The 23,013-nt window shown below is 41.9% G+C and overlaps 1 protein-coding gene across 1 annotated transcript in view; it reads right to left on the reverse strand.

The window, feature by feature from the left end:
* LOC122930678 (zinc finger protein 260-like) overlaps positions 1-9,717 on the reverse strand; it is a 70,155-nt gene extending 60,438 nt beyond the window's left edge. The window contains exons 1-5 of the mRNA XM_044284214.1: positions 9,486-9,717; positions 7,602-7,741; positions 7,322-7,489; positions 7,114-7,237; positions 6,897-6,994 (exon numbers count right to left, since the gene is read on the reverse strand). Of these exons, the coding sequence (XP_044140149.1) occupies positions 6,897-6,994; positions 7,114-7,237; positions 7,322-7,489; positions 7,602-7,679 (468 nt within the window). The 5' untranslated portion in view covers positions 7,680-7,741; positions 9,486-9,717. The remainder of the gene's footprint in view (positions 1-6,896; positions 6,995-7,113; positions 7,238-7,321; positions 7,490-7,601; positions 7,742-9,485) is intronic.
* Between the last annotated feature and the right edge of the window lie 13,296 nt (positions 9,718-23,013).

Consider the following 23,013-nt stretch of genomic DNA (forward strand, 5'->3'; position numbering starts at 1 on the left):
TTGGCTGTTAACCCTTGCTTTGCTGGTGGAAAAAAATGGGTTAAAATGGAAAATTAGGCAAAAAAATGAAATTCGCAAATTTCATCCCCATTTGCCAATAACTCTTGTGCAACACCTAAAGGGTTAACGAAGTTTGTAAAATCAGTTTTGAATACCTTGAGGGGTGTAGTTTATAGAATGTGGTCATTTTTGGGCGGTTTCTATTATGTAAGCCTTGCAAAGTGACTTTAGAGCTGTAGTGGTCCCTAAAAATTGGGTTTTTGTAAATTTCTGAAAAATTTCAAGATTTGCTTCTAAACTTCTAAGCCTTGTAACATTTACAAAAAATAAAATATCATTCCCAAAATGCTACAAACATGAAGTAGACATATGGGGAATCTAAAGTCATCACAATTTTTGGGGGTATTACAAGAGAAACTGAAACTTTGAAATTTGCAATTTTTAAAAAAATTTGGGTAAATATGGTATTTTTTTATGCAAAAAAATTAACTTTTTGGACCCAATTTTAGCAGTGTCATGAAGTACAATATGTGACGAAAAAACAATCTCAGAACGGCCTGGGTAAGTCAAAGCGTTTTAAAGTTATCAGCACTTAAAGTGACACTGGTCAGATTTGCAAAAAATGGCCAAGTCCTTAAGGTGAAATAGGGCTGAGTCCTTAAGGGGTTAAAAAGTGGGTTTTGGAAATTTTCAGAAAATTTTCAAGATTTTCTTCTAAAATTCCAAGGCCCCTTTCACACGGCGAGATTTCCGCGCGGGTGCAATGCGTGAGGTGAACGCATTGCACCCGCACTGAATCCGGACCCATTCATTTCCATGAGGCTGTGCAGATGATCGGTGATTTTCACACATCACTTGTGCATTGCATTGAAAACGCACAAAGAGGAGCATGCTCTGATTTTCACCCAACGCAGGCCCCATAGAAGTAAAAGGGGCTGCGTGAAAATCGCAATCATCTGCAAGCAAGTGCGGATGCGGTACGATTTTCACGCACGGTTGCTAGGAGACGATCGGGATGGAGTCCCAATCATTATTATTTTCCCTTATAACATGGTTATAAGGGAAAATAATAGCATTCTTAATACAGAATGCATAGTACAATAGGGCTGGAGGGGTTAAAAAAAATAAAAAAATAATTTAACTCGCCTTAATCCACTTGTTCGTGCAACCTGGCTTCTCTTCTGTCTTCATCTTTGCTGTGCAGGAAAAGGACCTGTGGTGACGTCACTACGCTCATCACATGGTCCGTCACATGATCCATCACCATGGTAAAAGATAATGTGACGGACCATGTGATGAGCACAGTGACTTCATCAAAGGTCCTTTTCCTGTGCACAGCAAAGATGAAGACAGAAGAGAAGCCGGGCTGCGCGAACAAGTGGATTAAGGTGAGTTAAATATTTTTTTATTTTTTTTTAACCCCTCCAGCCCTATTGTACTATGCACTCTGTATTAAGAATGCTATTATTTTCCCTTATAACCATGTTATAAGGGAAAATAATACATTCTACACAACACCTAACCAAAACCCAAACTTCTGTGAAGAAGTTCGGGTTTGGATACCAAACATGCCGGTTTTTCTCATGAGCGTGCAAATCGCATTACAATGTTTTGCACTCGCGCGGAAAAATCAAAGGCCATTTTCCAATTTTTACTTTTAGCCTTCCCGGAGCCATCTACTTTGGAATTTGATGTGGTGTAAAGCTGTAAAATCCAGATGGGGTGTAATGTAAAAAAATAAATAATTCTGCCACAGTGTAATTACAGTGATTCCACATTTGAATTTTTTTTCTTTTAATACTGAAAAAGATAATTTCAAAAATATATATTCTTTTCTTTGCTTCTCCATTTTCTGATCCCCATTTCTGTTTTAGAATTATGTCTACGTTGATGACTGAGGGCTCATTTTTTGCGTTGTGATCTGTAGTTTTATTATTTATACCACTTTGGAGTGTGTGGGTTTTTGCTCACTTTTTATTCTTTTATTTTTAATAAAGCAATAAAAAAAAGTCTAATTGGCCATTTTGATATTTTTTTCAGTTATACCGTCCACCCTATGGGATACATATTTTAATATTTTAAAGTGGCAGTGCCAAAGATAATTTATATTTTTTACTTTATATTTATTTTTATCTTTATTTTGGAGAAAGAAGGATGATTTTAATTTTAATATTTTAAAAAGCCCTCCTAAGGGATCTGAACATGCGATCTTTAGATTGCTTCTCCTATAGACTGCTGTGAATTAGCATTTGCGGTTTAAGGGCTCATGCACACAAGTGTGTGTGCCCCGTTCCTGTATTGCGGACAGCAAACATCCCATTGACTTAAATGGGTCTGCAATCTGCAAGATACAGAGTGGTATTGAGCGGAGGCACAGATCAGAATCCCAAAGTGCTTCCAAAGGATTTCTCTCTGCGCTTCTGCACCGCAAAAAAAATAGAACGTGTTCTTTCTTTTTGTGGTGCGGATTTTATCTTGCGGATCGCAGACCCATTGAAGTGAATAGGTTCACATCTGCAAACTGCCTGCACTTGGCTGGTACCTGTGCATTGCGGACCACTATATGTGATGCAGCACTCTTGGGGAAAGCTACCTCTGTGGTTACAAAAGACCATTGGCATCTGTCTGCGATCGGCATTATGGTCAATCACAGACATTAGCCCTGGGTTTCTTTAAAACAGCAGAAATTCTTTCTGGATTTCAGTTATCTCACCCATCTGAGGTATCTGGGCGAGATATACACGCCTTCCACCACAGTAGATATAGATAGATATAGAGATGTAAATAGATACAGTAAATAATGATGGATAGATATCTCTCCATCTTCACACACTGTGTATATATATATATATATATATATATATATATACACAGGGAGTGCAGAATTATTAGGCAAATGAGTATTTTGACCACATCATCCTCTTTATGCATGTTGTCTTACTCCAAGCTGTATAGGCTCGAAAGCCTACTACCAATTAAGCATATTAGGTGATGTGCATCTCTGTAATGAGAAGGGGTGTGGTCTAATGACATCAACACCCTATATCAGGTGTGCATAATTATTAGGCAACTTCCTTTCCTTTGGCAAAATAGGTCAAAAGAAGGACTTGACAGGCTCAGAAAAGTCAAAAATAGTGAGATATCTTGCAGAGGGATGCAGCACTCTTAAAATTGCAAAGCTTCTGAAGCGTGATCATCGAACAATCAAGCGTTTCATTCAAAATAGTCAACAGGGTCGCAAGAAGCGTGTGGAAAAACCAAGGCGCAAAATAACTGCCCATGAACTGAGAAAAGTCAAGCGTGCAGCTGCCAAGATGCCACTTGCCACCAGTTTGGCCATATTTCAGAGCTGCAACATCACTGGAGTGCCCAAAAGCACAAGGTGTGCAATACTCAGAGACATGGCCAAGGTAAGAAAGGCTGAAAGACGACCACCACTGAACAAGACACACAAGCTGAAACGTCAAGACTGGGCCAAGAAATATCTCAAGACTGATTTTTCTAAGGTTTTATGGACTGATGAAATGAGAGTGAGTCTTGATGGGCCCGTGGCTGGATTGGTAAAGGGCAGAGAGCTCCAGTCCGACTCAGACGCCAGCAAGGTGGAGGTGGAGTACTGGTTTGGGCTGGTATCATCAAAGATGAGCTTGTGGGGCCTTTTCGGGTTGAGGATGGAGTCAAGCTCAACTCCCAGTCCTACTGCCAGTTTCTGGAAGACACCTTCTTCAAGCAGTGGTACAGGAATAAGTCTGCATCCTTCAAGAAAAACATGATTTTCATGCAGGACAATGCTCCATCACACGCATCCAAGTACTCCACAACGTGGCTGGCAAGAAAGGGTATAAAAGAAGAAAATCTAATGACATGGCCTCCTTGTTCACCTGATCTGAACCCCATTGAGAACCTGTGGTCCATCATCAAATGTGAGATTTACAAGGAGGGAAAACAGTACACCTCTCTGAACAGTGTCTGGGAGGCTGTGGTTGCTGCTGCACGCAATGTTGATGGTGAACAGATCAAAACACTGACAGAATCCATGGATGGCAGGCTTTTGAGTGTCCTTGCAAAGAAAGGTGGCTATATTGGTCACTGATTTGTTTTTGTTTTGCTTTTGAATGTCAGAAATGTATATTTGTGAATGTTGAGATGTTATATTGGTTTCACTGGTAAACATAAATAATTGAAATGGGTATATATTTGTTTTTTGTTAAGTTGTCTAATAATTATGCACAGTAATAGTCACCTGCACACACAGATATCCCCCTAAAATAGCTAAAACTAAAAACAAACTAAAAACTACTTCCAAAAATATTCAGCTTTGATATTAATGAGTTTTTTGGGTTCATTGAGAACATGGTTGTTGTTCAATAATAAAATTAATGCTCAAAAATACAACTTGCCTAATAATTCTGCACTCCCTGTACACACACACTTCCTGTACACCTATGTACAGATCCACACACTTGTATGTAATTTATATATATCACATTGTGGGAAAAGCAGTAACCTTTATTCAATGCTGGGAATGTAGGATTGCTATCATGTTGATTTCTCCGTGTAGTTATTTGACACCTTTGGTGCTGTTGTCAAGTGCTGTAGTTTTATTAGGGGGAAACTGTACAAAAAGTATTTTTTATTCAAACTATAGCTCATTGTTTAAATATGCAAATTATTATAATTAGTTTCCTATTTTGCATCGGATCGTTTTATTGTATAACATGTATAGTTTCACGTGAATAGGGTGATAATGGTGATGTTTTGGTTGGTGTGGGCATTGTTTTCTTTTATGTATTTTCTTTTTTCTTTTTTTTTTTCCTTTTTACTTTTGTTAACTAATATTTTCAAATCAATTTCTGCTACAAAAAACTTTGGGAGACACTGAATTTTATTTTGCACATTTTCATTTTTTTCCTTTTATTTGTATTTCATTTATTTTGTAATATTTTTTTTTTATAATCACCTTATTTACTTATTTTTTAAATATATTTTTGTCACATAATATGTCGCCCAAAAGGTCATAAAAGACTGTTGGGGGACAGTGAATAATATTATTTTGCACCTCTTCCTTTTTTTTATTTTAATTGTATTTATTTTTTTGGGCAAAGTTTTTTTTTATATATGTATATTTTTGCCACACAATATGTCCCCTAAAAGGTCTTAAAAAGAGCTCTGGGGGATTCCTGACATTTGTTATAATTTTGCACCTTTTTCTTATTTTTTTTATTGTGTTTACTTATTTATTTTTACATTTTTAAGCTTTTTTTTTTATATATATTTGGCACATAATTTGTCCACAAAAGGTGCTTTGAAAGGCCTTTGGGACACACTTTTTTTTTTTCTTCTCCACCATTCAGCCTGCAGGCGCAGATCACACTGCTGGCCTGTGTGGGTGGAGCCTGTAGCCTGGGAATCTGAATAAGCTCCGCCCACACTGTGCTGCAGAGCGATCTGCGCCTGCAGGGAAGAGAGGACTGTGAGCTTTAGGAACAGGACAAGGTGAGTACTTACTGTGTTTTTTTTATTTATTTTTAATAGAGCACAGAGGACTTTATTACTATGGAAGGGATGCAGACAGAGGACTTTATTACTATGAAGGGGGCACAAAGGGCATTACTAATGTGAAGGAAGCAGAATGGGCATTTCTATTATGGAGGGAGCAGAGAGCCAGAGGGTACTACAAAAATGTGGGCACAGAGGGCATTATTACTGTGAAGAGGGCACAATGGGGATTTCTACTATGGAGGTGGCACAGAGGTCATTACTAGCACAGTGGGCATTACTACTATTAAGGGGGGACAATGGGCATCATTACTGTGAAGGGGGCACATTGGGGATTATTACTGTGAAGGGGGCACATTGGAGATTATTACTGTGAAGGGGGCACATTGGAGATTATTACTGTGAAGGGGGCACATTGGAGATTATTACTGTGAAGGGGGCACATTGGAGATTATTACTGTGAAGGGGGCACATTGGAGATTATTACTGTGAAGGGGGCACATTGGAGATTATTACTGTGAAGGGGGCACATTGGAGATTATTACTGTGAAGGGGGCACATTGGAGATTATTACTGTGAAGGGGGCACATTGGGAATTATTACTGTGAAGGAGGCACATTGGGAATTATTACTGTGAAGGGGGCACATTGGGGATTATTACTGTTAAGGGGGCACATTGGGGATTATTACTGTGAAGGGGGCACATTAGGGATTATTACTGTGAAGGGGGCACATTGGGGATTATTACTGTAAAGGGGGAACATTGGGGATTATTACTGTGAAGGGGGCACATTGGGGATTATTACTGTGAAGGGGGCACATTGGGGATTATTACTGTGAAGGGGGCACATTGGGGATTATTACTGTGAAGGGGGCACATTGGGGATTATTACTGTGAAGGGGGCACATTGGGGATTATTACTGTGAAGGCAGCACAAAGAGGGCATTACAACTGTGAATGGGGCACAGAGAGGGCACAATGTGGGCATAACTACTGTGAGGGGGCACAACGTGGGAATATCTACTGTGAGGGGGCACACATCTGTCCAAAACTACTGTGAATGTTGTACAATGAGGGCAATACGACTGTGGGAGGGGGGGGGTGACAATTTTTCTAAAGTTTTGGGAAGGCGTGCCAGAGAAAGGACCCGCCCCGGGTGCCAAACATTATAGGCACGCCACAGGCGTTCCTAGAGGAAATAGCAGAAGCGCTGATAAACTTCTGTCTTCTCGGCTCTCCCGCTGTCACAACCGGGGACCCAACCTGCTCCTGCTTGGGAGCAAGAGATGTAGTCCAGTTTTGTGCACCCCTGATATAGAACATTTCCTGCCTCGCAGGAGAAGTCTAGTAGATAGAGTCACTAGAACAATCTATAGAGAATTTGTAGAAATCTCACCTGATGATCCAGTGGGACATTTTTCTTTTCCTCAGGACAATACTGGGAATATAGAGGACTGGGACATCTCTCTGGTGGATTTCTCCTACTGGACTCATCTATAGGAAATAAACCCAGTAGCTAAATACATTGTCAATATGTGATGATGAGATGATGGGTGAAACTAGGTGATCCTCAAACCTGGTCTCCTCTATAATGAAGGAAGGTCTCCTCTTACCCGATGATGTGAAGGGCTGGTGGTCCTTCATCATGACATCCTTGTACAGATCCTTGTGTCCTTCAAAATACTCCCACTCCTCCATGGAGAAATAGACAGTGACATCCTGACACCTTAAAGGAACCTGACACACACAATCATACAGTCATCCTCCAGACACCTCCATGGAGTTATTGTATAATGTCCCAGCATTCCCAGCAGCGCTCACCTCTCCGGTCAGCAGCTCAGTGATCCTATTGGTAAGTTCTAGGATCTTCTGCTCATGTATCAATGAATGAGGTGGAGTCTCTGTAATTGCTCCCGGGGTCCTGCTCCATACTCCTGACACATGGGGTGTCACACACTCACCAGAGGACTTCTTCACTACTGTGTAATCCTGTGTATGGGTAGACACCGATCACTACATGTAATCTAAGAGTCCTTCAACTTTCCAGTCATTTCCCTGTATTATTACTAGAAATAAGAGTGATGTCATGTGAGACTCTCACCTCTCCAGATATCAAGTAGATGATGTCTAGGGTAAAGTCTAATATCCTTGCAGCCATGTGGTTTCTGTCCTCGTCCATCCTTGGTAGGTCATTAATGAAAAGAACTATAGTCTTTCAAACAGAACTTGAGAGTCCTGAATCTAAGAAACACTGAAGATTTAGTGCTAAGATACAATTGGAGGAATACATATATTTTAGATGAGCGAACCTGAAAAGATTTAGTTTGTTTTAATTTCACCAATTTTTTAAAATCCATTTTCACATAGTGGATTGGCAGAGATGCGTTCCTGCCTTTTAAACATGCTTATGTAGCAAAGCTAGAAAAATAGCTAAGCCAGCCTCACATCTGCAACTAGCTCTTTCGGGACCAAGCCCCTTTAGCAGAGTAAAGCATATGAGAACAGCTTTTCAAGTGGAACGTCTGGGTGGGTACTGCTTCTGTTATGGAGACCAGTTGATATACATGAGGCCAAGCAACAGTTCTCTTAATTTTTGTGAAAAATATATGCTAATTATTATGTATATCATTTGCTGGCATCAGACAGGTTTAGGAAAGCTAATTATAATATGTTTCCCAGAAACCCAGAGGGAGTTCCTCTGGACTACAATACTGAGTACATGTACTCAGCATACTAAAGGCTCTCCAAAATTTTCCTTTTACGTAATTCTATTCACAATTTAACACACCATACAACAATATAGGCATTTACCCCTTAAAGGAGTTGTCCCACAAAAATATTGTACATTCAAACCAGTAAAGAAAATTTTAGAAGTGACAGTCCTGCATCCTAGGGAAAACCATGTGGATTGAATGGAGGCTCACATCTTACATGAAGCTCAGTGTCTCACTGTTGGGAGTTATAAAGGTATACTGATAGTATATGAGGGAGGTGATGCTGTGATTGAGATATACACTCACCTAAAAAATTATTAGGAACACCATACTAATACGGACCCCCTTTTGCCTTCAGAACTGCTCAGCTAGCCCGTGGCATTTAAACGATGGCCAATTGGCACTAAGGGGCCTAAAGTGTGCCCAGAAAACATCCCCCACACCATTACACCACCACCACCAGCCTGCACAGTGGTAACAAGGCATGATGGATACATGTTCTCATTCTGTTTACGCCAAATTCGGACTCTACCATTTGAATGTCTCAACAGAAATCGAGACTCATCAGACCAGGCAACATTTTTCCAGTCTTCAACAGTCCAATTTTGGTGAGCTCGTGCAAATTGTAGCCTCTTTTTACTATTTGTAGTGGAGATGAGTGGTACCCGGTGGGGTCTTCTGCTGTTGTAGCCCATCCGCCTCAAGGTTGTGCGTGTTGTGGCTTCACAAATGCTTTGCTGCATACCTTGGTTGTAACGAGTGGTTATTTCAGTCAACGTTGCTCTTCTATCAGCTTGAATCAGTCGGCCCATTCTCCTCTGACCTCTAGCATCAACAAGGCATTTTTGCCCACAGGACTGCCGCATACTGGATGTTTTTCCCTTTTCACACCATTCTTTGTAAACCCTAGAAATGGTTGTGCGTGAAAATCCCAGTAACTGAGCAGATTGGGAAATACTCAGACCGGCCCGTCTGGCACCAACAACCATGCCACGCTCAAAATTGCTTAAATTACCTTTCTTTCCCATTCTGACATTCAGTTTGGAGTTCAGGAGATTGTCTTGACCAGAACGACAACCCTACATGCATTGAAGCAACTGCCATGTGATTGGTTGACTAGATAATCGCATTAATGAGAAATAGAACAGGTGTTCCAAATAATTCTTTAGGTGAGTGTATAAATATGAAAAAAATAATCCAGGGCTCAGAGACAAAATTAAGCTAAGACACCACCAGTTACGGATAGAAAATCATTAGATATGGTGACTTACCGTACACAGCACAACACAGGTCAATTATCCTTATCCATATTGGAGATGATTTTCCACTCATAGGTTATCCAGTGCTCCACCACCAGTAACACGTTTTAGGGGGTAAGAGCTCCTGACTTCCTCAGACATTAAAGAGAACATTATAATTACATCCCATAATGACTGACTGGGAGTAAAATTTATTGATTAAACACTGTCTGACTACAAGAAGAGACTTGTGACACACAAATGGGAAGTTAGTGTTCCACAGGTGGGAAGTACCATGTATTCCAAACACAGGAAGTTTGTGTTCCACAGACAGGAAGTGCCATGTGTTCCAAACATAGGAAGTCTGTGTTCCACAGACAGGAAGTACCATGTGTTCCAAATGCAGGAAGTCTGTGTTCCACAGACAGGAAGTACCATGTGTTCCAAACGCAGGAAGTCTGTGTTCCACAGACAGGAAGTACCATGTGTCCCAAACGCAAGAAGTCTGTGTTCCACAGATAGAAAGTACTGTGTGTTTCAAATACAGGAGGTCTATGTTTCACAATTTACCGGGCATATTACTGTCAGGGGGCACTGTACTGGGCATATTACTGTCAGGGGGTTATGGGCATATTACTGTTAGGGGCACTTTACTTGGCAATTTACTGTCAGGGGACACAAAACTGGGCATAACTACTGTGAGAGGGCACCTATCTGGGCATAACTACTGTAAGAGGGCACCTATCTGGCCATAACTACTGTAAGAGGGCACCTATCTGGCCATAACTACTGTGAGAGGGCACCTATCTGGGCATAACTACTGAAAGGGGCACCTATCTGGGCATCACTACAGAGATGGGGCACCTAACTACTGTGGGGGGGGCACCTATCTGGGCATCACTACTGTGAGGGGTACCTATTTGGGCATCACTACTGTGAGGGGGCACCTATCTGAGCATCACTACTGTGAGGGGGCACATATCTGACCATGGCTTCTGTGAGGGGGCACATTTCTGGGCATTACTATTGTGAGGGGGCACATCTGGCTTCACTACTGTGAGGGGACACATATCTGGCCATCACTACTGTGAGGGGGCACATATCTGACCATAACTACAGTGAAGGGGCACGTAACTGGGCATATTACTGTAAGGTGACATATATCTGGGTATATTACTGTAAGGTGACATATATCTGGGTATATTACTGTCAGGCGACATATATCTGGTCATAACTACTGTGAAGGGGGCTCAATTCTGGCATAACTACTGTGTGGTGGCATAAAGGAGGAATAATTCAATAAATATGAGGAATGTCGCACTAGATTGAGATGGGGATCCAATAGAGATGCACCCACTAGCAGACAACACCCAGTCTGATAAGGTAAATATATATATGAAGAATGGAAGTGGGGCACACTCTTAAAGTATAGGGATCTTTATTGTAACACACTAGTAAAATAATCGCAATATAATATCAGCTAGTAAAACAATCACAATGTAATGTCAGCAGTAAAATATCAGCAGTACAGTAAAATATCAGCAGTAAAAGGGCAGATAAGTTATTTAAGCGGTATAAGTGGTAATAATAATTAAAATAGTATAAATAATAAAATGGTAGGATAAACAGAAAAGAATGTAGATAAAAATATATTAAATTTAAGAGTATCGATATAAATAAGATCCCAATAAGTGTAAGGATTTCCTTGGAACAAGTTGATATTCAATATTATTCCTCCATACACTAATGCTCACTCCGGTACCAGTCCTTATCGCAGGTGTTTGAAAAGATTAAGGTCCCAAGCGTATACAGCTATACCAGTTTGTTTAGACAGTAAATCAGCTGTTTATACGCACAGCAGCGTCCCACTGTATTGGAGGCGATCGCTTTAGGTGGGCTATGCAAGATCTTACCCGAGGATTCTTAACGCTGGATGGTGACCCCTCCACTTGGCGTATTGTTGAAGCCTTCAGTCTCAAGGGGTAGTGTTCAGGTTTGAATTTGGCGCCAGTAGAATTGTTTGTTCCACGTGGTTAAGTTCGTCTCACGTGTAATAGCGCTTGTATATGCTGGCAATTCACTGGTACTCAAATAGTCTCCAGACTTCCTCGGACTTGCAGACCCTCTCCGTTTAATAGGGGGGATACCAGACGCGTTTCAGGGATTTACAAGAAAGACCCCTTCTTCAGTGGTTGCTGTCCCCCTGCTTCTGTTCCACTTTTATAGTGGGTTAGAAATAAAGTAAGGACTGGTCCGGGATTCGAATCTTGTGAGGATTGGGATCTGTGAGTGTGATACCTGGCTTTAAGACATGAATTAAACAGACTTTTGTTTTCAAACATATCGGCCGTCTCATCCTTGAAGTAATATAGGGTCATATATAGAGAGATATGTATGTAACTAAGAACATAACAATAAATGTAAATATAAAGCATATACGAAGAAATGCATATGTCAAATAAATAATAATTGGATCTCCACTTGCACACCTTCATTAACTTATGCAGTATTTCCTCTAAAAAATACAACACATCAAAGCGCATCAATATCGCAAATGTGTCAGTGCGGCTCCGCTGCATCTTAATGATTTGTTCAATGTGTCTTTCACCATCAACGGCACATTGTCCACTGATGTGGTTGCAGAGAGAGTCGATATCTGCACTAAGACGTTAGTACATCTTGTATGGTATATCAAAATCATAAGAGGCTTAAATGATAAAAGGAGGGTCTATGTTAAAATAGCCATCTATAGGTAAAAACACACGTATAGAGGGACAACCAAATGGTGATGGCAGGTTTCTATATATATAGAATTTGTCATTCGAAGAACCCATATCTCCTATGGGGTCCCATCCACTAAAAGACGCATCAATGTCGCATGTGATATAAATGCGGCTACGGTGCGTCTTTTCGATAAATAAATATTTTTATTTTTATTTTTGATATTTTTAGAATGGGTCACTCTTGAGTCCTGAATGAATATTGACATTTTTCGGATATCAATTTATGGTATAGTAAAAATTGCCATAAATATAATATTAACAAATAACAACATAATAAAATATTTAAAATATTTATTTGAGCCACTTAGTACATTATTGAGTGTATTTTCTTAAGGACACATATTATAGGGAACATATCAGAGTCAGCTATGACCACGATTAAGTTCCAATGTATTTTTCTGAACTTCTTCACAATGGATCCCTTGTTCTTGTTATGTATGTATGTAGGTAGATATAATGGATGGGGGCCAAATGTAGAGGGGAAACTGCACGAATTTAAAATATCGTACAGTTAGTCATCGACAGATGGCACCCATCCTATAGGAAGTCAAATAATTCAAAGTCCGCATTTAGACCTGACGGTTGTAATGTATTCAGTTCAAAGATTCGTTTGGTTTCTAAGCGGGACATTTTCTCTATGTGATTACCACCCCTCCAATCTTTGTGTACCTTATCATTTGCTGAGAATTTCAGGCAGGAGGGGTCTTGATTGTGTGTTGTTTTAAAATGGTACGATAAAGAGTGATTTTCAAAACCTTTCTTTATATTCCCCACATGTTCCGCGATATGTTTTTTCAACGTTCTTTTTGTTCTTCCTACAAATTGAAGCTTGCAGGGGCATTCAATCACATAAATTACGTCTTCTGAACTACATGTAACGAATTTATTAATTTGGTGGCAGTGTTTGTTTGTTGTCGATCTGATTTCCGTTGTTTTTTTGGGGAACGAGGTTAATTTACAATTACCACATCTAACACAACGATAAAAACCCTGAATATTCGCCCAAGATTGAATGGTTGGGGTACGGCCTTGCTTTTGATACTCAAATTAGGGGCCTTGGTAAACACTATTTTTGGTTTAGCTGGTATCAAAGTACTTAAAGTCTTGTCATTTTTCAATAAATGCCAGTGTTTGTTGATTATGAGTTGGATTTTCCTAAAATCCCCATTAAAGGGCAAAATAAGGCGCAAATTGGAATCCATTGATTCGGATTTTTTGTTTGTGACACTTTTCTCTACAAAAAAATCCCCCCTATTCATTCCTTTAACTTTATTGAATGCCATGTCCAAAATCTCTGTAGGATATTTTTTATCTAGGAATTGGTCTGTCATGGTCTTAGCTTCCTTCTCAAAATCTTCATTTAATGTACAATTCCGTTTTGCTCTCCGTAATTGTCCCTGTGGGATGTTAATCAGCCAGTTAGGGAGATGACAGCTATTAAAAAGAATATAGCTATTACAGGCTGTGGGTTTCACGAAGGTAGTGCATTGTAATTTTCCCTCTTGATTTGAAATCCGTAAATCTAAAAATTCTAATGAGGTTTGGCTAGTGTTCCCTGTAAAAGTTAAATTCCAATTATTTGTATTAATATCATCTAAAAATAGTTTCAAAGAATCTCTATCTCCCTGCCAAATAAAAAATATATCGTTGATATATCTTTGCCAGAGCACCAGGTTCGTCCCCAGTTTGGGTTGGATGTTTTCATATTCCCACTGTGCCATAAATAAATTAGCATAACTGGGGGCGAACCTGGTGCCCATGGCCGTCCCCTGTATTTGCACATAAAAATCTCCTGCAAAGTTAAAATAATTGTGGGTTAAAATAAAATGTATAACTTCAACCACATAGTCAATCTGTATTTGATTCAAAGTGCCATCCATGGATAGTTGGGATGTAACTGATTCCATGCCTTGTTCATGTTTAATCACGGTGTAGAGTGACTGAACGTCAAGGGTACCCATAATCCAATTCTCATTAAAGTCTAGTGATTCAATAATTTTTATAATCTGTGTCGTGTCCTTGACATATGAGGGGACTTTTTTTACCCTAGATTGTAATATCACATCTACATATTTCAATAGATTTGAAGTTAATGATCCAATCCCTGATATAATCGGACGGCCAGGTGGATTGGTTTTGTCTTTATGGACTTTAGTTAGGCAGGCAATAAAATACAGGGATACGTGGAGATTTATTAACTAAAAAATTCTGCTCATCTTCATTTAAAATACCAATTTTTCCGCCTCTAATACACAATGTTGTTAATTCTGCTAAAAATAATTCAGTAGGGTCATTTTGAAGTTTCTTATAAGTGCTACTATCAGAGAGTTGGTGCAGGAATAATATTGAATATCAACTTGTTCCAAGGAAATCCTTACACTTATTGGGATCTTATTTATATCGATACTCTTAAATTTAATATATTTTTATCTACATTCTTTTCTGTTTATCCTACCATTTTATTATTTATACTATTTTAATTATTATTACCACTTATACCGCTTAAATAACTTATCTGCCCTTTTACTGCTGATATTTTACTGTACTGCTGATATTTTACTGCTGATATTATATTGCGATTATTTTACTAGTGTGTTACAATAAAGATCCCTATACTTTAAGAGTGTGCCCCACTTCCATTCTTTATATAAAGGATGAATAATTACTATGTGGGGGCATTTAGGGGACAGGATGGGATTAGGTGTTATGTTTTGGGGCGGAGTTAGAGGCGTGGCCTAGTCCTTAAAAAATGTGAATGTGACTAATATTAGCCGCTCCCCTTATAATGCTCCAGCGCTGATATAACCTCCAGAGGGCAGGGGGGACAGTAAATAGGCATGGCTACGGGGGGGGGGGGGATATAGGGTACTTTCACACTAGCGTTTTTCTTTTCCGGGATTGAGTTCCATCCTGGGGGCTCAATACCGGAATAAAACGGATCAGTTTTATCCTTATGCATTCTGAATGAAGAGCATTCCGTTCAGAATGCATCAGGATGTCTTCAATTCAGTCACTGTACGGTTTTTGGACAGAGAAAATACCGCAGCATGCTTCAGTATTTTCTCCGTCCAAAATTCCAGAACACATGCCAGATACGGCATTATTTTACATTGAAATGCATTAATACCGGATCCGGCCCTAAGTGTTCCGGAAAAAATGGATCCGTTTTTTGCGGTCTGCGCATGCGCAGACCTTTAGAAATGTGAAAAAGATAAATACCGGATCTGTTTTTCCGGATGACAACTGGAGAGACGGATCCGGTATTGCAATACATTTGTGAGACGGTTCCGCATCCGGATCTGTCTACAAATGGTATCCGTTTGCATACAGATTGCCGGATCCAGCAGGCAGTTTCGGCGATGCTAGTGTGAAAGTACCCTAAGGTGAAATAGTAGGTGGGCAGGGGTCTGGGAGGGGGCAAAGGCTTTAAGGGGACACAAGATTTTTCAGGGGCTCTATGAGGTCAGGGGGGCACAGAATTACATTGTACAGAAGCTCGTCTGTATTGAGCACAGTCAGGTAATAGGCGGCACCTTTGGAACTTTCCTCCCACAGTAACTTACCTCCCTGCTGCTGTGTGGAGTAGGAGGGATGCATGGACCAGTGAGGGGACTAAACTTCTTACCTCCAGCAACAGGTCAGAAGGTGCAGAGTCTCTGCTGGTAATTCTTATTAGCTCCTTCACCCGCTGCTCCTCTGTCAGAAGTCTCCGCCGCCTCCTCACATGGACTGTCACACTGCAGAGAGGAGTGGGCCACTGGGGGCAGCTGTGAGCGGGCCCCTATTTTATTTTCTTTCAGCATGGCCCCTGACAGCAGTACTGCCCTGACTGTGCCTCAGTATTAAAGAGCAGTCTCATATATCGCCGTCTGCATCTTGTTGAACTGCTGCCACCATCCGCGCTGTGTCATGGGGCCACTACTTGAATCTTGGGGCACTGCACGGTTAAGTCCACGGTGACCTGTAATACTGACGCACAGTGATTCCACAGCTAACAGAAGAGATTAAAAAGCATGTGTTTGCACTGCAACAACATGCATTAAAAGAGCATTTTTTTTTCCTCCAGTACGTTATTGGCGCTGCCTCCATTTCTTTATTTTGGACACAGCTCCTGCAGGGGCACACACACAGGTTTTTGGCTTTACTGAAGGGTGCTGTAATCTTTTATTTTTTTTAACAGAAGGGATTAGCTATGAATCTTGGTGCCCTGAACAGCGATAAAGACGACGATAAATACATCTGTAATGCTGATGGCACAGTACCTACAGAACGGATTCACTATGAATGTGGGTGCGCTAGAACGTAATGCACAAGACGATATACTCTGGGTAGCCTGATATCTGGGGGTCCTATAACGATATTTACTAGTGATGAGCGGCAAGTGCAATATTCGAATTTGCGATATTTTGGCGAATATTTGCTTTTTCTTTCTTGATTGCGAAAATCGGCAGTGTAAAATTTGCGTATTGGGCACGCAATACAGGCGTGGGTCACCTTTGCTACATTTTTCAAGTTGCTAGAAGTTTACTGAAACTGGAGAAAATAGTTGGCACGGCAGAACATTACAATAGCTTTACATGCAAATAGAGTGCTCCAATATATTCTCGATTGCGCAAATTGGCAATTGATGAGCGTATTTTTGCGCAATACGGGCAACTTCACATTTTAGCAGGTCTTACTACATATTACTGATTGGTGCACTAAGCATTGTTGTGAACTTGGGACATCATAGCACTATGTCCGTAGCATGTATGTATGGACAGCAGAACCTATCACGCTACCTAACACCCTGCACTGGAACCTATCAGCTCCACTATATCAGGATATAACCTACATTGACTATCTCCCAATAACTATCTGTATTATATATATATATATATTGTAGGAGGGCGAAAGGGGCCGTCGTTGATGGAAGGTATGTGTTACCGAGATTCCTGGCCTCGGTGAGGTAAGAGCCGGTAGTTTTAAGTGTCAGCGGCAGCTAGTGCTGAATGACACTGTTTTGTTGTTAGTATGGCTGTAAAGCCGATCTGGACCGGCTCTTACTGGGAGTTGGCCTATATAAAACCCAGCCAGCAGTCTCAGCTGGGTGTGGTTTTTCCCCCAACTAACAGAGAAGCTGGGGAGTCTCTGTGTTTTGAGACCTGTGAATTTGTGCCGTGCTAAAGAGCTGAGGGCTGCATGTCGGGAAACAGGCCCCTAAAGTCTGCTGTGGACTGCGGATGGAAAACTGCTAACCAGGTGAAGATTTTTTTCTATGGACAATGCATGATGTGAACAAACACCTAGACTGTGAACATTCATTTTGTTTTTCCTTATGTGTGAATAAACTGGAATAAAATGGAGGTGGTCGTGAAAGCCCTCTTGGAGGCTAACTAGCAGCAGAGGGAGGCTAACTAGCAGCAGCAGGAAACTAACTAGCTGCTATTACATGTCATAGCGTTGCAAGCGGCCAGAGCGTCCCAGAACGTCCACGATGCCCGGAAAGCTGTCCGTGCGGCGATCCCTAAGATGACCCCATCGGATGACGTCGAGACCTATATGGCGATGTTCGAAAAGGTGGCCGTGAGGGGGCAGTTACCCCGAGACCATTGAGCTGAGGTCGTCGCTCCGTTCCTGGCGTCTGGGCCCCAGCAGGTGTTTTTTGATGTTCCCGATGATCAAGCGGCTGACTAGCTGACTGTAAAAGGTGAGATTGTAGCGAGACTGGGGGTGAATATATTGGTTCGGGCTCAGCGGGTGTACCAGTGGGAATTTAACTCGGCTGGACCCGCCAGACCACAATATTATGACCTGCTTCACCGGTTGCAGAAATGGCTGCTGCCTGACATATTGACTCCCACTGCTATGCTGGACCGTCTGTTGGCAGATGTGTTTTAGAGGGCTTTGCCGTACCCTCTCCAGCACTGAATCGGCCAGGTGTCTCCTGGTAATGCCTTAGAGATGGTCGACCTGGTGGAGCGCTACAAGGCCACCAGAAATCTGCAGGGGGTTCTTTTGGTAAATCACCACCCCAGAGCCGGCAGCCAGTGCCAGCCAAACCCGCCTGGAGCGCATCCCCTGCAGAACCAGCCCCCGGTGGTTTGCTGGCGGTGTCACGAGCCTGGACACATAAGGGCCGACTGTCCCCATCGGAGTGAACCCATGGATACCAACTATGGCTACCGCCACTCATTGTATGCCAGGAAGCTGTGTGCCACAGGTACCTCCAAGACTGTAGATAATAGCCACCTGTGCCAGGTGCAAGTGGGGGACACTCTGGCGGTGGCACTGCTGGATTCAGGGAGCCTGGTGTCCCTGGTAAGAGCTGCCTTGGTTTGGCCCGTCGAGTATACTGGCTGAAGGGTCGGTGTTGTGTGCATTCATGAAGACTTAAAGGACTATCCACCGCCCTTGTCTGTCTGTCAACGGTGGCCGGCAGGTGGACTCATGAGGTGGCCGCCGCCCCTAAATTACCATATGAACTAATAATTGGGAGAGACTACCCAATCGGGGGGAGACCAGAACCCTGAGAACCTGAGTCCAAAGTGCCAGCTGTAGGGGTGACCGCCACTTTGGTGGAAGAGGGGGAGACAACCCCGCTAAGTGTGATGGTGGGAGACATGGAGGACTTGCCACCAGGTCCGAAGCTAGCCGACCTCAATGTCTCCGGGGATAATTTTGGTACTGCACAACATTGGGAGCCAACTCTATCCCGAGCCTGGGAAAATGAATTAATAATAGATGGGGAACCACAACATCTGGGGGCAGAAGCGGTGTTTCCCCGTTTTGTGGTTCATCAAGAGATGTTGTATTGAGTAAACCAGCTGCGAGGTGAATCCATTGAATAGTGTTGAGCGCGAATATTCGAATATAATTTTTTTTTTCGCGAATATCGGCACTTCGCTAATTCGTGAATATTTCGAATATAGTGATATAAATTTGATATTTCGAATATTCATTTATTATTTTTTTTTTAATTGTTATATTTTTTTCTTTCCCACTTCCCTAAAGTTGTTCTTACCTGTCCTTTGGATTCCTGGCTTCCTGGCTGCTCCAGTCAGTGCCCGTTGCCGCTTCTGCCGACTTCCGTGCTCATGGAGCGTCCCCATCACCATGGGAACGTCTCCATATACTAGAATGTACTGTCAGATTTGAGAATTACGTTGAAATCGCAATTCGATTTTTTCAAGTTATAATAATCGAATTTCGATTTTAACTTAAAGGCTACTCTCATATTGAAATAGCAATGCGATTAATTTGTTATAATAATCGAATTTCGATTTTAACTTAGCACTGCTATATTCCATATTCGTTAATTCTAGCCTAATATGGAATAAAGCAGTGCTAAGTTAAAATCGAAATTCGATTATTATAACTTGAATTAATCGAATTGCGATTTCAACTTGGACCTGGTTTACTATGGTTGGCTTGGTAGAATTAGCGAATATGACGAATGTATTTGTCATATTCCACAAAACGAATATAACGAATGTATTCGTCATATTCCACAAAACGAAGATAACGAAGTATTCTGCATCTTCGTTTTAGCTACCTATTCATCAACTTCGCTAATTCTAGCAATCATATAGGAAAGTTTACTATAGAGACAGCTAAGTTTAATTCGCTATGCGATTATATTACTTTGCTTTTTTTATAAATAGAATAATTATAATAATTATCAGGTATTATAATTATTCTATTTATTTTTTTAAAAGCAGTCATATAATCGCATAGCGAATTAAACTTAGCTGTCTCTATAGTAAACTTTCCTATATGATTGCTAGAATTAGCGAAGTTGACAAATAGGTAGCTAAAACGAAGATGCAGAATACTTCGTTATCTTCGTTTTGTGGAATATAACGAATATATTCGTCATATTCGCTAATTCTACCAAGCCAACCATAGTAAAACAGGTCCAAGTTGAAATCGCAATTCGATTATTTCAAGTTATAATAATCGAATTTCGATTTTAACTTAAAGGCTACTCTCCTATTGAAATAGCAATGCGATTAATTCGGTATAATAATCGAATTTCGATTTTAACTTAGCACTGCTATATTCCATATTAGGCTAGAATAACGAATATGGAATATAGCAGTGCTAAGTTAAAATCGAAATTCGATTATTATAACTTGAATTAATCGCATTGCTATTTCAATAGGAGAGTAGCCTTTAAGTTAAAATCGAAATTCGATCATTTAAATCGCATATTAATCGCGATAACAAGAATAATGACGAATATTCGATTTCGACGAATATAAAACGAATATTCTATCGAATATTCGCGAATTTCGTCGAAATCGAATATGCCACCTGCTGCTCATCACTACCATTGAACAGTTGGTGGTGCCCCAGGCTTATCGCAAACTCGTGTTAGCCCACCAGCATGTTCTCGGGGGTCATCTGGGATTGCAAAAAAACGCAAGATCTACAGCAGTTTTACTGGCCCAGTGTGTTCAGAGAGGTAGAAGAATATTGTAAGTCTTGCCAAACCTGCCAGATAACTAGCCCAAGCCACATTTCTGTAGTCCCCTGGTACCCCTCCCGATTATTGAGGTCCTGTTTGAGCGAATTGCTATGGATCTTGTAGCCCCGGTACCGAAGTCTGCTAGAGGACACCAACACATCTTGGTTGTCCTCGACTACGCTACTTGGCGGTGGCACTGTGGCATACATCAGCCAAACTCATAGCTAATGAGTTAATGGAGATGTTTTCTCGCGTGGGTCTGCCTAAGGAGTTTCTGACTGACCAAGGGACCCCGTTTATGTCCAAGGTCATAAGTGAACTCTGTAAATTGCTCCACATAAAACAGCTAGGGACATCCGTGTATCATCCGCAAACGGATGGCCTGGTAGAGGTTTAATCAAACATTAAAAAATATGCTAAAAAGAGTGGTCTCTAAGGATGAGAGGGACTGGGACCTTCTTCTGCCCTATCTTATGTTCGCAGTGCGAGAGGTGCCACAGGCCTCTACTGGGTTCTCGCCCTTCGTACTGCTATATGGCAGACACCCTCACGGTCTGTTGGACGTGGCCAAAGAGGCATGGGAACAACAACCCACACCACACAGAAGTGTTGTTGAGTACGTCACCCAGATGCAGGGACGGATGGAAACAGTTTTACCTCTGGTTAGGGAGCATATGGAGGCAGCGCAGTGAGCCCAGAGTAGGATATATATAATCGTCAGGCTCGGGTCCGGACCTTTAACCCGGGTGATCGGGTGTTGGTTCTGGTACCAACCATAGACAGTAAGTTCCTAGCTAGGTGGCAGGGGCCCTACAAGGTGAATTGGAGATGTAGATTACAAGGTACACCAGCCAGGGAGGCGAAAGCCGGAGCCAGTGTTGCATGTGAATCTTCTAAAACCCTGGAAAGATAGGCAAACCTGTACGGAAGACAGCCGGCGACCAGGGTTCCTAGAGGAAGCGGTTTCGGCCCCTCTGTCTGAAGCAAGGGAAGCGGCTGCCACAGTGAAAATTGCTGACAGCCTCTCCTCTAAACAGGCTGTGGAAGCCAGGGAGTTCATTTGTAGGAACACGGATGTGATCTCGGACCTCCCTGGACGCACTTCCATAGTCCGACATGAAATAATCACTGAGCCTCAGGCAAAAGTCCGGTTAAAAACATACCGGGTACCCGAGGCTCGGCGACAAGCCATCGCGGAGGAAGTGCAGCTAATGCTCCAGCTAGGTGTCATCGAGGAGTCAAAAAGTCTGATAGTCTTAATACCCAAGCCGGACGGGACATTGTGGTTCTGTAACGACTTCCGCAAACTGAATGAGGTGTCCAAGTTTGACGCATATCCCATGCCCCAAGTGGATGAGCTTATTGAGAAGTTGGGCCAAGCCCGGTATTTTTCTGTGTTGGACTTCACCAAAGGGTACTAGCAGGTACCCTTGACGGAGGCTGCCAAGGAAAAAATGGCTTTCATCACGCCAGAGGGGCTGTATCAGTCCAAGGTATTACCCTTTGGTCTACATGGCGCTCCCGCCACGTTTCAAAGGCTAATGGACATTGTACTCCGTCCACATCGTCGGTACGCTTTGGCATACCTGGACGATATTGTTATTCACAGCACCGACTGGGAAAGTCACCTACCTAAAGTACAGGTTGTAGTGGACTCCCTTAGGAAGGCTGGCTTAACCGCTAACCCAAAAGAGTGCGCGATGGGGTTAGAAGAGACTAAGAACCTTGGGTATGTAATTGGGCGCTGAATTATTAAACCTCAGGGGAACAAAATTGAGGCAATTAGGAATTGGCCCCGACCTGTCACTACTCAGCAAGTAAAGTCATTCCTGGGTATGGTGGGGTACTATATGAGGTTTGTCCCAAAATTTTGCTACAGTCGTCGCACCATTGATAGACCTTTTGAAGGGACGCAAGTCAGTGACGGTTCAGTGGAATGAGCAGGCGGAAAAGGCTTTCTCTGCTTTAAAGTCTGCCCTGTGTGGGTCCCCAGTATTGGTGACGCCTGACTTCAAGAGGGAGTTTGTGGTACAGACCGATGCCTCTGAAGTAGGCCTCGGAGCCGTACTCTCTCTGGCCATCAAGTGGGCACTCGAGTCTCTCCACTATTATCTGTTGCGGAGAAAGTCCCGTCTGGTGACCGACCACTCCCCTCTCAAGAGGATGAGCCAAGCCAAAGAGGGGAATGCTCGGGTCACCAGTTGGTTCTTATCTTTACAAAACTTCAAGTTTTCCGTGGAACATAGGGCAGGCAGGTTACAGGGAAACGCAGATATACTGTCCCAGGTACACTGTCTGGCGGGTGTTCACCCCCTCAGGGTTGAACAAA

This window comes from Bufo gargarizans, chromosome 3, assembly GCF_014858855.1.
Source record: "Bufo gargarizans isolate SCDJY-AF-19 chromosome 3, ASM1485885v1, whole genome shotgun sequence".
Classification (NCBI taxonomy): domain Eukaryota; kingdom Metazoa; phylum Chordata; class Amphibia; order Anura; family Bufonidae; genus Bufo; species Bufo gargarizans.